General features: G+C 39.9%; 1 protein-coding gene across 5 annotated transcripts in view; it reads left to right on the forward strand.

Moving 5' to 3' along the window:
- Positions 1-14,606, forward strand: part of LOC112826779 (NEDD4-binding protein 2-like 2) — a 111,759-nt gene that overhangs the window by 30,790 nt on the left and 66,363 nt on the right. The window contains exon 7 of one of the 5 annotated variants that reach the window (XM_073894714.1): positions 7,024-7,045. The exons of the other annotated variants lie outside the window; for them this stretch is intronic. Within the exon in view, the coding sequence (XP_073750815.1) occupies positions 7,024-7,030 (7 nt within the window). The 3' untranslated portion in view covers positions 7,031-7,045. Of the gene's footprint in view, positions 1-7,023; positions 7,046-14,606 lie in introns of those variants that run through there. 5 annotated transcript variants of the gene reach the window in all.

Genomic DNA, 14,606 nt, shown 5'->3' on the forward strand with positions numbered 1-14,606 from the left:
TAAAATGAGATCATGTGGTTGGGCCCAAATCAAATATGACTGGTGTCCTTATAAGAAGTGATAAGGATAGACACACATAAATGGGAGACATTGTGAAGACCCAGGACAAAGACTGCTATCTAAAAGCCAAGGAGAGAGGCCTTTGAAGAAATCAATCCTGCTGAAACCTTGATCCTGGACCTCTAACCCCCAGAATTGTGAGGAAATTAATTTCTGTAGTTTAAGCCACCCAATCTGTGGTACTTGTAGATTTGGCAAACTAACATAGATTTTGGTACTGGGAAGTGGGATGCTGCTCTAATAAATATCTAGAAGTACTGAAGTGACTTTGGGACTGGGTATGGTAGAGGTTTGAAGAATTTTGAGGTGCATGTTAGAAAAAGCCAGGCTTGCCTCAGGAGATTGTGAGTAGATAAGTGGACATTGAAGGTAATTCTGGTAAGGGCTGTGAAAGGAAGGATGGTTTCTGTTGTCTTGGAGAGATATACATATGATCACAGACAAGAGTCTTGGTAGAAATGAGAAGGATGCTTTGGTGAAGCCTGAGATGTAAATGTTACTGGAGAATGAACAAAAGGCGATCTTGTTAGAATGTGGCAAAGAACTGGCTAAATTGTATTCCTGTGTTTTGTAGAAAATAGAACTTGTGTAATGAACTTGAATATTTAGCTGAGAGTTCTAAGCAAAGTGTGAAGATCCACAGCTTCATTTCTCCTTGCTTATAGTAAAACGCAAGAGGAGAGAGAGATTGAGGAAGGAATTGCTAAGCAAAAAGGAACCAAACTTGAAGATGTGGAAAATTCTCAGCCTATGCTTGTGAAAAGTTAGAAAGTATGTGTTCTGGAGATAATGTCAAGGAACAGGATGGCCCTGAAGAAGGTTCAGAAGCTGGCAGGGCTGCCCCCCGCCACCATGGGATCAGAGCCCCCAGTCTGAGGGGGTGGGGCTACCACACCTGTGGGCCTGGAAGGCAGGGCCTCCACCCAGAGGACAGCGTGGAGCCAAAGAGGGATTATTCTTTAGCCTTAAAATCTAATGCAGTTTGCCTTGTTAGTTTTTGAATTGTGTGTGACACATTACCCCTTTCTTATATCTGATTTTTCCCTTTTGGAATGAGAATGTCTATCCTCTGCCTGTCCCACCATTGTATTTTGAAAGCAGATAACTTACCTAGATTCACAGTTCACAGTTGAAGAGGAATTTTGCCTCAGGATGAATCCTAACTCAGGTCCACCCAATACCTGATTTAAATGATATTTAGATGAGGTATGGGACTTAAGAGTTGATGCTGGAATGAGTTAAGACTTTAGGAACTGTTGGAATGCAGTGAATGTGTTTTGCTTATGAGAAGGACATGAATTATAGGGACCAGAAAGTAGAGTGTTACAGTGTTACAGACTGAATTATGTTCCCTCAAAATTTATGTGCTGAAGTCCTAGCCCCTAGTACCTCAGAATGTAACTGTTTTGGAAGATAGAGCTTTTAAAGAGATAGTTCAGATAAAATAAGGTCATATGGATGGGCTCTTAATTTAATATCTGGTATCCTTATAAAAAGATGGTATTAGGACACAGACACACAAAAGGAAGACCATATGAAGACATTGGAAGAAGACAGCCATCTATCAGCCAAGGAGAGAGGCCTTAGAAGAAACCAACCCTGCTGACATTTCAATCTTAGACTTGAAACCTCCCGAATTCTGAGAAAATAAATTTCTGTTGATTAAGCCACCCACCCAGTCATGGTACTTTGTCACAGCCTTACCAAACTAATACACAGCTATTACACTAGCTATTTGAGAGACATTTGTGAGATATTTCCTTCTCTCTTCTGCAGCTCCTTCATGTGTAAAATAAGGATATTTGACTGGATCAGTGGTTCTTAATTTTTAATTCAAAGCTTTCTAAAAATGGCATGTGCTTCATTCAGAAGATTGCCTGACACTGGAGGTGTTCACAGTATAATTGAGTTCTGTGTTTCAGACTGTCCTTCAAGGCACCTTAGGGATTGTTGTGAAGGACAGAAACCTCCACTTAGAGTAAAACACAGAATTCGAAATTACATAATTAGAAGATAACAGTAGCAGTTCTGACTACAGCTTGAGCAAGCCACTTTCTGAAACTTGTCCTCATAATTAAGTAAGGATAATACTTTCTCATTCTATAACATAGGGTTATTGGATGGATTAAATGAGATGCGTGTGTTAAGAGTTTGAGTTGAAATAGCTCTTGCGTTAGCCCTGAAATTCTGTGATTTTGTTTTGCTTTTTAATGATTTTACCTCTTTTGATATATACTAGGAATAGGCAGAGAAGGAAACAAACCAACTGATTTTTAACTAGTTAGAAATGCTGGGATATATCGAGAAGGATAAAGTTTGATTTTTTTGGTTATTAAATTTGTAAAAAATCTTCATTTTCCTTCCTCATCAACGTAGGCCCTTGAGTTAAGCTGTAGAACAGCTCAAAACAATTTATAATGATGCATGTGCCCTTCTAGCATGCATATCAGCACTATTAGTTCATCTGTGTTGTATGGACTGTTGGTATGATCCAGTCAATTTGATATTCCCATTTTTACTGACAAATTTGGTATGATTAGTTTCACAGAGCAGTGTATAGGCAACACCACACAAACACATTTCTCTAAGAGAAGAAAGAAGGATTTTTTTTTTTTAAGATTTTATTTATTTATTTGACAGAGACACACCAGGAGAGGGAACACAAGCAGGGGGAGTGGGAGAGGGAGAAGCAGGCTTCCCGCCGAGCAGGGAGCCCCATGTGGGGCTCGATCCCAGGACCCGGGTATCATGACCTGAGCCAAAGGCAGACGCTTAACAGCTGAACCACCTAGGCGCCCCTGTTTTGTTTTAATGCCAAGCATAATGAAAGTAGTGAGACTTTACCCCCCTCTCTTAGTCTTCATGGAGACAATTTTCCTCTTGTTTCTCATACATGCCCTTTAATGTTCATGTCTTGGTGTGATATCAGCTTACCTGTAGTTGTATGAAACAGTTAATTTCAGCCTGGGCTTCTATGAAATGAGTTACTCAAAATAGGAACATCAGTTTGTGTGTTGGTTTTCAACTTTTGTAATACAGTTACAGAAGTGATGAGTTGTCATGAGATTGGTTAGGCAAAGGGGAAGAAGGTATGTGTTGAAAGGTAAGAGGCAGTTTGTAATATTTTAAGTTATAATTAGTAGTATCTCATTTTTATTTATTTATTTTTAAGGATTTATTTGAGAGAGCGTGTGTGTGCTAGTGGGGGTGGGGGATAGGGAAAGACTCTCAAGGAGACTCCTTGCTGAGCACAGAGCCTGACACAGGGTTTGTCTCGTAACCCCAAGATCATGACCTGAGCTGAAATCAAGAGTCGGATGCTTAACTGACTGAGCCACCCAGGTGCCCCTCATTTTGTTTTTTTTAAATGATAGCACTCTAAATTTTTTATGACATACCATTCTTCTTGACTCAGATTATTATGTACTCTTACAGTGAAGTAGAAGAAGTTACTATATTCAGAAACAATTTGCTTATAGAAAAATGAGGTTATCTGTAGGCAGAATAAGTAGCATTCAATGGAGAAGGGAAATCAGAAGAAAAAGCAGTTTTTAATTAGTTAAATAGGGGCGCCTGGGTGGCTCAGTCGGTTAAGCGTCTGCCTTTGGCTCAGGTTATGATTCCAGGGTCCTGGGTTGGAGCCCCCTTTTGGGCTCTCTGTTCAGCGGGGAGCCTGCTCCTCCCTCTCCCTCTGCCTGCCACTCTCCCTGCTTGCGTGCTCTCTCTCTTTCTCTGTCAAATAAGATCTTTTTTAAAAAAAATAATAATCTTGAGACTTCCCAAGTAAGATGTCAATAAATTGCTGTGGTATGGAAATGATGTGGCATGTTCAAGACGTGTGTGTTTGGTTATATGAATTCTCCCTTTATAGGAGCTAGGTTAGATTTGCCGAGGGTGCAGAGCCAATAGTAGGTCTCCAGAACTGAAGCTCAGGGGAGCATCTTGCCCACAGCAGGATAAAGAGCCATAATGGGTCTTCTAACTGTAAGTCTGAGAAAACACTAAGATTATGCTGAGGAAACATAAGTTCAGTCAACAAATATGAAACAAAGGTGTGGTAAACTGGAAGACAAAAAGAGTCAGGAACCAGAAACTGAAAAAGAACTTAGTAAGTAAGGTTGGCTGCATGCAAGGATGTCATGAATGGTGTTGAAATGCTGGAGGCATGCTTTATGTTAGCTATATCGTTTCTTGGTGGGAAATGGACTAATTTCAAGTTACAGAATTGGACTAGGAAAACAAGGCTTCCTTGAATTGTCTTGCCTAGTGCATATCAGAATGCTTTATGTTTTTCCTAATAAGTACATCAGGCGTATCATGATTCTTGGGACAATCTATGCCAGTATGTAGAAGGAGTACTCAGTGCAGTAGGGAAATAGGTGGAAGCGGTAGCTACTGGGAGTGGAATCTGATTGGAGAAATGTGTTTGGGGAATACGAGCCAGTAGTGAGAAGAGGCAGTAAAATGTTTTCTGCTTTTCCACTCTTCCATTAATGACGTGGTAGTCAGTGAATGAAATGCAGAAGACTAAGCGTAGGGAAGTCTACCTGGAAGAGTTTGATGCCTAAGCCTAGTCTAAATGTGGGATTTTAGCAAGGGAAAAAGTATGGGAAAAGGGACTATAGGCAATACCAACTGAGTGATGAAGGGCGTAGAGGCAGGAAACAGTAATGCATTTATTTATGCATATATTCAACAGTATCTCATGAGTGCCTACTGTGTGCCAGGCATTGTTCTAGGTGATAGAGATACAGCAGTGAACAAAATAGACAAATCCTCTGCCCTCCTAGAGTCAGTGTAGGGAAGCAGACCCTACACCAATAAATAAGCATCTAATAGGTCAGGTGGTAAGTGCTATGGGAAACATTGGAAGCAGCATAAATGGGACAGGCAAGGTGGGGCTTAGGAAAATGGGTGACACTTTACCTGGAGTCATCAGTAAAGGCCTCACTGAAGAGGTCAAATTTGAGCAGAGACTTGAAGAGAGTGAATTAGCAAAGACAGCAGTGAGGGAAGAGCATACCAGACAGTGGATCCTGCAAGTGAGGGCCCAAATGAGGTGAGACTGTGCTTGGTGTGGTTAAGAACTAGCAGGAGATCCATTTGCCTGGAGCCAGGTGATCATCATAGAGCAAAATAGTAGAAGAGAGTCCAAGAGGAAGAAGCAACCAAATAATGTGGGCCTTGTGAATTATTGAAGGAACATAGGCCTTTAACCTCTTGAGATGGGAAACTATTCAAGAGTTCTGAGTTATATTCAGAACTTATGTTTCAAGTTACGCAAGTCAGTTCTGGCTGCTGTCTTGAGAATCAGTTTTAAGTAAGAGTGGAAGCAGGGCTCTTGTCATAATCCAAGTAAGAGATGACTGTGACTTCAACCAGGGGCGTAAAGGTGTTGGTAAGAGTTGTTGAAGCTAAGTTGGCAGGATTTGCTGAATGGATCAAATAATAGACATGAGAGAGAAAAAGTTTACTGGGAAATAATGTAGGAGGAGCACATTTGGAAAGGAAAACAGATGTTCACTTCTGGACATGTTAAGTTTGAGATGTCCTAAGGAATGCATCTAAATGGAGATGGAGAATATGTAGTGTGTTCAGGTGAGAGCTCTGGGTTAGCAATACAAATTTGGGGATGGGTTGGAAAACAGGTTTTTCATTGTTGGAGCGTAAAATTGGGCTTATAATGTAGTGGGAGATAATTTCAGGCATCAGTTCTCAGTCTTTTCCTCATTATGACACATACCAGAAAACAAAATTTGTAGGATTTGCTGGCGTAAATGGACCAGGTTACTCTTTCCAAAGCTACTGGTCCTAGGGCTTGGAAATTCCATCCGGCACAGCCACGTTCATGGTCTTACTTTCACCGTTTGAAGCGTTGCCAAGCACACTATTGGGAAGTTTTGCTCCAGAGAGGTAGTCTGATCAAAGGGTTAGATCAAGGAGAACCTGACAGTGTTAATGAACTAAGACTTTGTCATCCAGATAATGGGTGTCACTAAAGAGATTTCAGCAGAAATATGACATAGTTCCATTTGTTTTAGATAAGCACCTTTCAAACTGTGGTGAAAGCTTAGTTTTTAAAAATTTATTATCTATCACAGGCTGATACTTCTGTAAAGTGAATTACTAGAAAAAAATTTAAATATATTTTGTTAAATTCAACAGATATAAAAATCCAGATTACTATAGAAGTTTTTAAAAACTTACTCTCAATTTCTGTAGTTGTGGACTAGTAGCAAACTGCTTATGGACTGTCATCTGTGTGGGTAATACTTTTGAATAGCACTGTTTGGAATGGATTATACTTGACAGAGTAGTAATAGGAAGAAGGAAATATCTGTGGACATCTTACCAGTAGTTGGAAAGCCACCAGACATTTTGTCATGTTTGTTGAATGTGTGGAGTAGCCTGAGGCACCCTCTCAAAGCAGTGGTTTGACAGGCATACAACTTGTGGTGGGGCTTTATGCCACTCATAAGTCCAAGCGGACATTCTGATAGTGTGTGGTCTCTTCCATTTCCTCAGCATTCTGGGTTGGGGAGCCACTCCAGGTAGCCCTGAACTTGGTCCAGCATAGCTTATGTTTAACCATATTTCGGATAGTAAAATTTGATTATTTGTTTTAGTTTCAGTGGTGACCAGAGGGTTACAAAGGATTTGGGTGGACCACGGTAGAATGACCTTTATTGTTTCCTGGTTTTCCAGCTTATGTGACAGAAAATCACCTGGGTTATTTTTGCTGTCTGATATATAGGTTATAAAAACCTAAAAACTTTGGAACAAGGTGGTCTCTCTGAATTGACTAAAATTAAAGATGAGTGGAATGATGAGCCTTTCTGTAAGTAGATCCAGTGTTCCTTGTTTTTGTTTTTGTTGTTGTTCCCCTACTAAAAGCACCAGCATTTAACAGAGGAAGATGGGATCCTCCTGAACCCATGTAATGTTTCACTCTCTATTGTGAAGGACCTGAGCTGCCCCCTGGAAGTGAATATAACCATCTGACAGAGATGTGGGATCACCAAGTATGTTATTTAATCAAACTTCTTTTTTTTAGTTATTTAAAAGAGGCCTTGTTTGTCTGTGATGAGCACAAGTCCACTTCCATTTGTATGGACTCCTCACCACAGCCTTACCTAACCCTACCCACCCTGACTTGGGCTGACCGGTCAAGTCTTGGGCAGGAATAGTGAGAGGTGCTAGGTCAGAACCCATATTCTTAAGGTAGCTGATAGATTTGAGAGTTCTTATTGATGGAAATACACTCTGAGTGAGGGGTTCATTGCAAGATGGCTCTTGAGTATGCAGTCGGAATTTGGAATCTGATGGCATTTCAGCTAACTGACCCACCCCTTGGCACAGTCAACGAGTATCTTTGTCTTCCTCACCAGGGGTGAGTCTCAGGTATGTCAAAAGGGTGGTCAAAACCCAGAGGTAGCTTGATTGCATATGTGTTTTTACAGAGGTAATGTTCAAATTATTTAATGGTGTGGTCAGCCTGTTGGCCAGCTTGCACATCTGCTCCCTTTCTGGCTGTCTCAGTCAAAATCCTGGGGAAGCTGCAGTTCCTGTAAGTAATCACATGAAGGCAACTCTGGGGGGATCACTACTCTGGTGAGTAGTAGGAGCCTTTTGCCGAAAGGGCCTGCTGGGGTGCCAGTGGTATTGCCACTGGTATCTCATCTCCCACTATCTTCCAGGCCAGCTCTAGCAGAGGGACATGAAAGAACAGGATCTGGCTAGCTGATTGCTAGTGCCGGGTCTGTTCCTGGTCAAGACCCACTTGAGTTTCCCCAGGAATGGGTGGGAAAGGCAGGTGAAACACAGGCTTGTCCTAGCGGGTCTGTCCCTGAACAGAGCCAATAGCAATGTCCAGGAGGCAAGATTTTTGGGGATTGATTGCATGGGCACCAACTGGTCATGATTGAGGCTGGTTACTGTGCTAGAGAGGAAACCTATATGGGCCCTTTGTGGTGCCATTCATTAACTTGTTAGTGGGTCAGTCGGGGTCCTAGAGAAGGGGCTGGGCTGCAAATTGGAAGGGGCCCAGGATAATTATATACTAAATGGTACAGAAGAATTTAAGTATTTTAACAAATCGTGTTGGCCACATTATTGTAGCCCTTTAAGGTCTGAGAGTCATGGACTCTTGGGTATCCATGGCAGTTTTTATATGCATAAGAAAATTGTGTAGTCTCCAGTTTTCTTCTAATTCTTTTCTGGGATAGGTGGTGTCCTAGAGAGACTATGAGATGAGAGTGCCTGAAGTTAGGTGAATACCTCCTTATCTCTGCTATTGGCGGGAATTGATTGGAAGTTAGAATTGGCCTCCTTCCCCCTCTCCTGGATCTACGGAACAGAGTGTGTGTGCCTCTCACTTGCACATGTTGAATTAACAGTGTCTCTGTGTTTGCTAGTTTTAGGACAAGTCTGAAAACTTGTGTAGGGAGGTGAGAGCAAATGGACTTGGTTGAGGTTCTTGTCAGACAGGTGGGTGAGAGAGCTTACATCTTGGAGACCTCAGGTAAGCAGGGATATTTTGCTCAGGGAAGCTGGGAGTGATGCAGAAGGAGTGTTCAAGGCAAATGTTTGGAAAACTTGGAAAGCTAATTTCATAAATTGATTTCAAGGACGAAGAGCTTGGTAAGTCCTAGAAGGGAATATGAGAAAGGCCACTGAAAGAGGAAGGTCCCAAACCATTGAAGTAAATAGTACAAAACGTCTCTGATGTCCTTTTCAACTATGATGCTACTTAGAATGTTTGGGGTCTGTATAAAGGTACAAGCTCCAAGCGGATACTCGTGAATGTACAGATGATAGTGACAGATCTTTCTGCATGTGGTTTAAATTTATTAGAAAATTAATAGAAATTATGTAGAAAATGAGACAAATAATGCACCCAGAATTCTAAGGCATGTCCGTGGGAAACAGGTAAGAAATTATCATTGGTAATTATTCCAGTAAAGGAGTTGAAGGGGAAAGAGAATGCTATGGAGACTTCAAGCAGTAAGGAATTGAACAGGGTAGTTTTGAGTACATTAGAGAGAAGGTTGGCTGATTGGGGGTGAAAAGGGTTAAAACATACTGCTTTCTAAATATAACAAAAGAGCAACAAAGATAGTAGAGTGAATAGAATACTACAGTCGAGATCAAAATCAAAAAAAAAAAGATCAGGATCATTGTTCTCATTATGTTGTAATTTTGTGACCTTTTACAAATTACTGTCCCAGTTCATGAATCAAATTTTGCATATAAAGATAATAACCTTTTGGGGCACCTGGGTGGCACTGTCGGTTGAGCATCCATCTCTTGGTTTTGGCTCAGGTTGTGATCTCGGTTGTGACGTTGAGCCCGGTGTCAGGCTCCACGCTCAGCGCAGTCTGCTTGAGATTCCCTCTCCCTCTGCCCCTCCTGCTCATGCTTTCTCTCCCTAAAATAAATAAATCTTAAAAAAAAAAAAGATAATACCTTTTTGTTTTCTTATAAATACTGCTAATATTAATGAGGTGCTATTTATGGTATACTCTAGATTCTCCAAAAAATACTAAACATTGCTGTTTTCTGTTTGGCAGAGCATTTTAACATGTTAAAAAAACAGGATATTAGGGCTAAAAGGGATTTTTAGGTAAAAGTAATCTAGCTAAAAACTCACATTTTGTAGATGAAGAAATTGAGGTCCAAAGAAGTGAAATAACTTGCCACTTAATTTCACTGGAGGTACTGGGACTAGCATCCAGGATTCCTGGCTTTCGGTCATTTCTTTCTTTCTTTTTTTTCCCTAAAGATTTATTTATTAATTTATTTGACAGAGAGAGACAGTGAGAGTGGGAACACAAGCAGGGGGAGTGGGAGAGGGAGAAGCAGGCTTCCCGCTGAGCAGAGAGCCCGATGTGGGGCTAGATCCCAGGACCCTGGGACCATGACCTGAGCCGAAGGCAGACGCTTAATGACTGAACCACCAGGCGCCCCTCAGTCATTTGCCTGTACCAAAAATTTCAATAAGTATTTATGCTGAGTAATATTAGCTTGTAGTGTTTTAATATTCATCATTAAGTCTGAGTCCCTGGCATTTGCCAAGTTGGCTATCCAGAAAAGATCATGAAGATTTTTAAGGCACTTAAATGAAAGTTGATTTCCTTCTTAATTTATATATTAAAAGCAGCATAAAGCATGATTCAACTATTCTGTTGAATGATTGTGGGGATAATGGCTGATGAGAAAAGCCTAAGGAAGATCAAGGTCGTGTACCAATTTAAACATGAAGGTACTATACATAGGTAGGGCTTTTGTTACTTTTAGACGATTTAAAGTTCTACATGTCACAAAGTCACAATTCTATGTGTACAACAGGATGTGTGAAATGGAGAAGTGAAAACTGAATCCAAGAAGTCAAGCTGTCTGCTGCCTGGAAGAGAGCCAGAAAATGTGTTGCAAACTAACTCTTAAATAGCCAGAGATCTATAGAAGAATGGCATTGTCTGACCTCTATTGCCATAGACTTAGATGACCTAAGATTGAACTTTTTAGACAGTTTTTCCTTTGGAACATAAAGGGAAAAATAAGGTCACTGGTAAGATCCAGGAATGTAGCTGGCCCCTTACAACGATTATATAGTTTGGGTCATAAGTCCACTGATACTGTATGTGGTAGGATCCACTTACATAATATGTCATGAGCCAAAAAGAGAACAACGGTAAGCAGGAAAGTAAAAAAAATCTACCAGTGTATTCTGAAGCATGATTTAAAGTCATGCTACTTAACTGAAAAAGCACTGGTTAGCATCCTATGCAGCTTTAAGTGGGAGCTGCTCCATGTGAGCATATCTTGTGGCAAGAAGAGAGAACTCCAAGTGTGACTGGCATGTACACAGTGAGGACAGTCATCTCAAGGACATAGTGTGGAAATGATCTGTTGTGCTTGAACTGTCTTGGGAAACACAAACCGGGATAAATTATACATATAGATAATTCAAGCGTGACCTAAAAAAATTCACACAGAAGGAGGTGAAGCAAAGGTAACAGTCCTTTTTATTCGTAATCCCCTTCACATTCTACTTCCTAAACAGAGTTAACAGTTTGGTGTACATCCTTCAGGCCCTTTTTGTGTCTGTTAAACACACACACACACACACACACACACACATACTCTCTCTCTCTCTCTCTCTCTCTCTCTCTCTCTCTCTCTCTCTCTCTCTCTCTCTGCTGGCTCTCTTTCAACCAGCCCCACATAGTTAAGCTTTTTGAGTTCCTCTACCTACATTTTATAGTGTTTTTGTATCATCAAATGTATGATTAATGTATACATGCAGGCTATATGTATATACATTAATTGAGGACCTATTGTGTTCCAGATCTTGTTCTAGATATTCTTTCACTCCAAACAAATCACAAATACAAGAACAGTTCACTTAGTAGTTATTGCCTTATGAATTTTGTTTGGAACATGACTAAAATCTCAAAAGAGTTCTGATTTGTTAAAGTAGATAGCACATGCTCTGTATACCCACATCCCTAATTTAAAGACTCTCTCTTCTGAGGCAATTTACGTTTTTTGTACAAAATTCCAATAAGGCTATTTTAATGGTTTGGCTACCACAAATCTTTTAGCAGTAGCAGGTGGTGGTAGTCTGGGCAGTCCCAGAGAGAAGAATAAGAAATTAGATTTGATAGCCTAAAAACATTTAATGATACAAAAACACTATAAAATGTAGATAGAAGAACTCAAAAAGCTTAACTAGGGGGCTGTTTGAAAGAAAGCCAGAAAGTAGTTCCAATACACTTGAAGTCATTTAAGGTATAAATAACTATGGCTCAGTACAGTAATGGTAACTTATTTGCAGTGACAACACATGGAAGGCATTAATTGACATAAATATTTGTTATAAAAACATCTAGGGGCATGAACCATTTTCCAGTGAATAGAATTATTGAGATCTGTCAATTGACCAAGTTGTATATGATTTTTTGTGTGTGTTAGAAAATAAGGGCTTCAAATGCACACATTCTGTTGATTTCTATCACTTCTTTCTATTTTCATAAATGATGGGCTTAAAAATAACCCCCCAATTTTAAGTGTATAAAACTTTAAAATTGTGCTTATGAGGACATCCAGTTTTGGAAATTGTTTATTCTTAGAGGGGATGATACTTCTTATTTTCGTGTTTGGAAAGATTTAGATGCATAGTTAACTATATTTTAAAATACCAGCTGTGACTTTTAAATGTGTCAAACATGTTAGGAACTTGAAAAGTTGTAGCAAATCAGGGCTATCTTAAGACTGCGCGCTACTAATGGGATTTACCAAGCAGGACTTAAGTTTGCAATTTGAAAGGGTATTAATATCCTTTTCAAGCATAGTAAATTAATGAATTCTCACTTTAATCATATTAATTTCTGATAAAACATGTTGAGACTAAAAATACTTGTAAGATACATGTAGGAAAACAATTTTTAAAGTTTTATCTTGGTGTTTGGGATGTTTAAAATAAGCATCATTTGGGGCACCTGTGTGGCTCCGTCAATTAAGGGTTTGTCTGTCTGCCTTTGGCTCAGGTCATGATCCCAGGGTCCTGGAATAGAGCCCCAAGTCTGGCTCCCTACTTAGCAGGGAGCCTGTTTCTCCCTATCCCTCTGCTGCTCCCACTGCTTGTGCTCTCTCGTGCTCTCTGTCAAAAAATAAATAAAATAGGGCACCTGGGTGGCTCAGTTGGTTAAGCGACTGCCTTCGGCTCAGGTCATGATCCTGGAGTCCCGGGATCGAGTCCCGCATCGGGCTCCCTGCTCAGCAGGGAGTCTGCTTCTCCCTCTGACCCTCTTCCCTCTCGTGCTTTCTATCTCTCATTCTCTCTCTCTCAAATAAATAAATAAAATCTTTAAAAATAAATAAATAAAATATTAAAAAAATAAAAACAAGTTAAAAAAAAGCAAAATAAGCATCATTAGAAAGTGCTAAATCATAAGGCAGTAGGGATGATGTGCATATGAGATCATGTATGGCTATCACCTATCTCATTTCAGGCTTAGGATAAGAAGTCAACTTAAACAAGCTTCATAATATATTTTTCTTTCCTGTAGTTTTCAGAAAGTCATTTAGCTAGTATTTCTTGCTTTTTCAAATTGTCAGAGTTAGGCCTTTTGGGAGAATATGTAAAAAAGATATTTTTTTTACGAAGTAATATTTATTTTTCCATATATGCAAATTCCATAATAAATGACCATTTCAATTAGGAAGAATCTCTGTAAGTAAGTAACACTTTTTGCAGTTTTTTTTTTTAAGATTTTATTTATTTATTTGACAGGGACACAGCGAGAGGGGGATCACAACCGGGGGGAGTGGGAGAGGGAGAAGCAGGCTCCCCGCCAAGCAGGGAGCCCAGTGCGGGGCTCGATCCCAGGACCCTGGGACCATGACCTGAGCCGAAGGCAGACGCTTAATGACTGAGCCACCCAGGTGCCCCACTTTTTGCAGTTTTTAATTGATAAATTATTGTGAACTTCTGGGGTTTTTTTGTTTGTTTTATTTGTTTCCCTTTTGATTATTGGTTTAACTATTTTGTAGTCTAAAGTTTCTTTGGTATGACTAGTACATCAAAAGATATTGTTAATAATTTCAGATTACTAGAACTTTTTACCAAAAACATCTACAGAAATTCTGTCTCTTTCTCTCTTTCTCTTGTATTTGGTCTCTGTATAACACAAGCAGTGTTAGGTAATAATAGTGATGTTGGAATCTATGAATTCTTGGAATTCATCATGACCATACAATTTGTCATGTTGAATTGGGAAGCAGTATTGCATAGTGTTTAAGAATGCAAACTTTAAATGCCAGAGACCTCTACCACCTATCAGATGTTTGGGAAAATTACTTAAATTTTAATGTCTTCTATTTGTAAAGTGGGTTTGTTAATAGTATCTACCTCATAGGGTTGTTGTGAAGATTAAATAAGATAATGCATGTAAAGTATATATAAGTACAATGAAGAAGAATATTGATATGATTAATAACTAAGAAGGGTCATGTGAGTCCCAAAGAATATAAAAAAGGAAAAGCAGCCTCCTGCTCCCCTTTCCTGCAAAATCCCTTACCTATGAATTTTCTCTGCTTGGGTTTGTTTTGTATTTTCAGGTGCTGAGCCACTGTCCTAGGGATATAAGCCTCTCTTCAACTGTGAATGCATTGGCATGTCTCAGTTGAGGCTACTGGAGAAAGTGTTTTCCTGCTCATTTATAAACAGGGTGAAAGGGGCGCCTGGGTGGCTCAGTCGGTTAAGTGTCTGCCTTCGGCTCAGGTCATGACCCCAAAGTCCTAGGATGAAGTCCCACATTGGGTTCCTTGCTCGGCAGGGGGCCTGCTTCTCCCTCTGCCTGCCACTCCCCCTGCTTGTGTGCGTGCTCTCAATCTCTCTGACAAATAAATAAAGTCTTAAAAAATAAAAAAATAAACAGGGTGAAAAATGAGGATTTACTCTAATTGGAAAATTAAACATTGCATTTTCCACATATTTATATAAGTCACCAAATAAGCTCAAACAAAAGCAACAGCTCCCACTG

This window comes from Callorhinus ursinus, unplaced genomic scaffold (assembly GCF_003265705.2).
Source record: "Callorhinus ursinus isolate GAN/ISIS: 27379988/994484 unplaced genomic scaffold, GSC_fseal_2.0 scaffold7, whole genome shotgun sequence".
Lineage (NCBI taxonomy): Eukaryota > Metazoa > Chordata > Mammalia > Carnivora > Otariidae > Callorhinus > Callorhinus ursinus.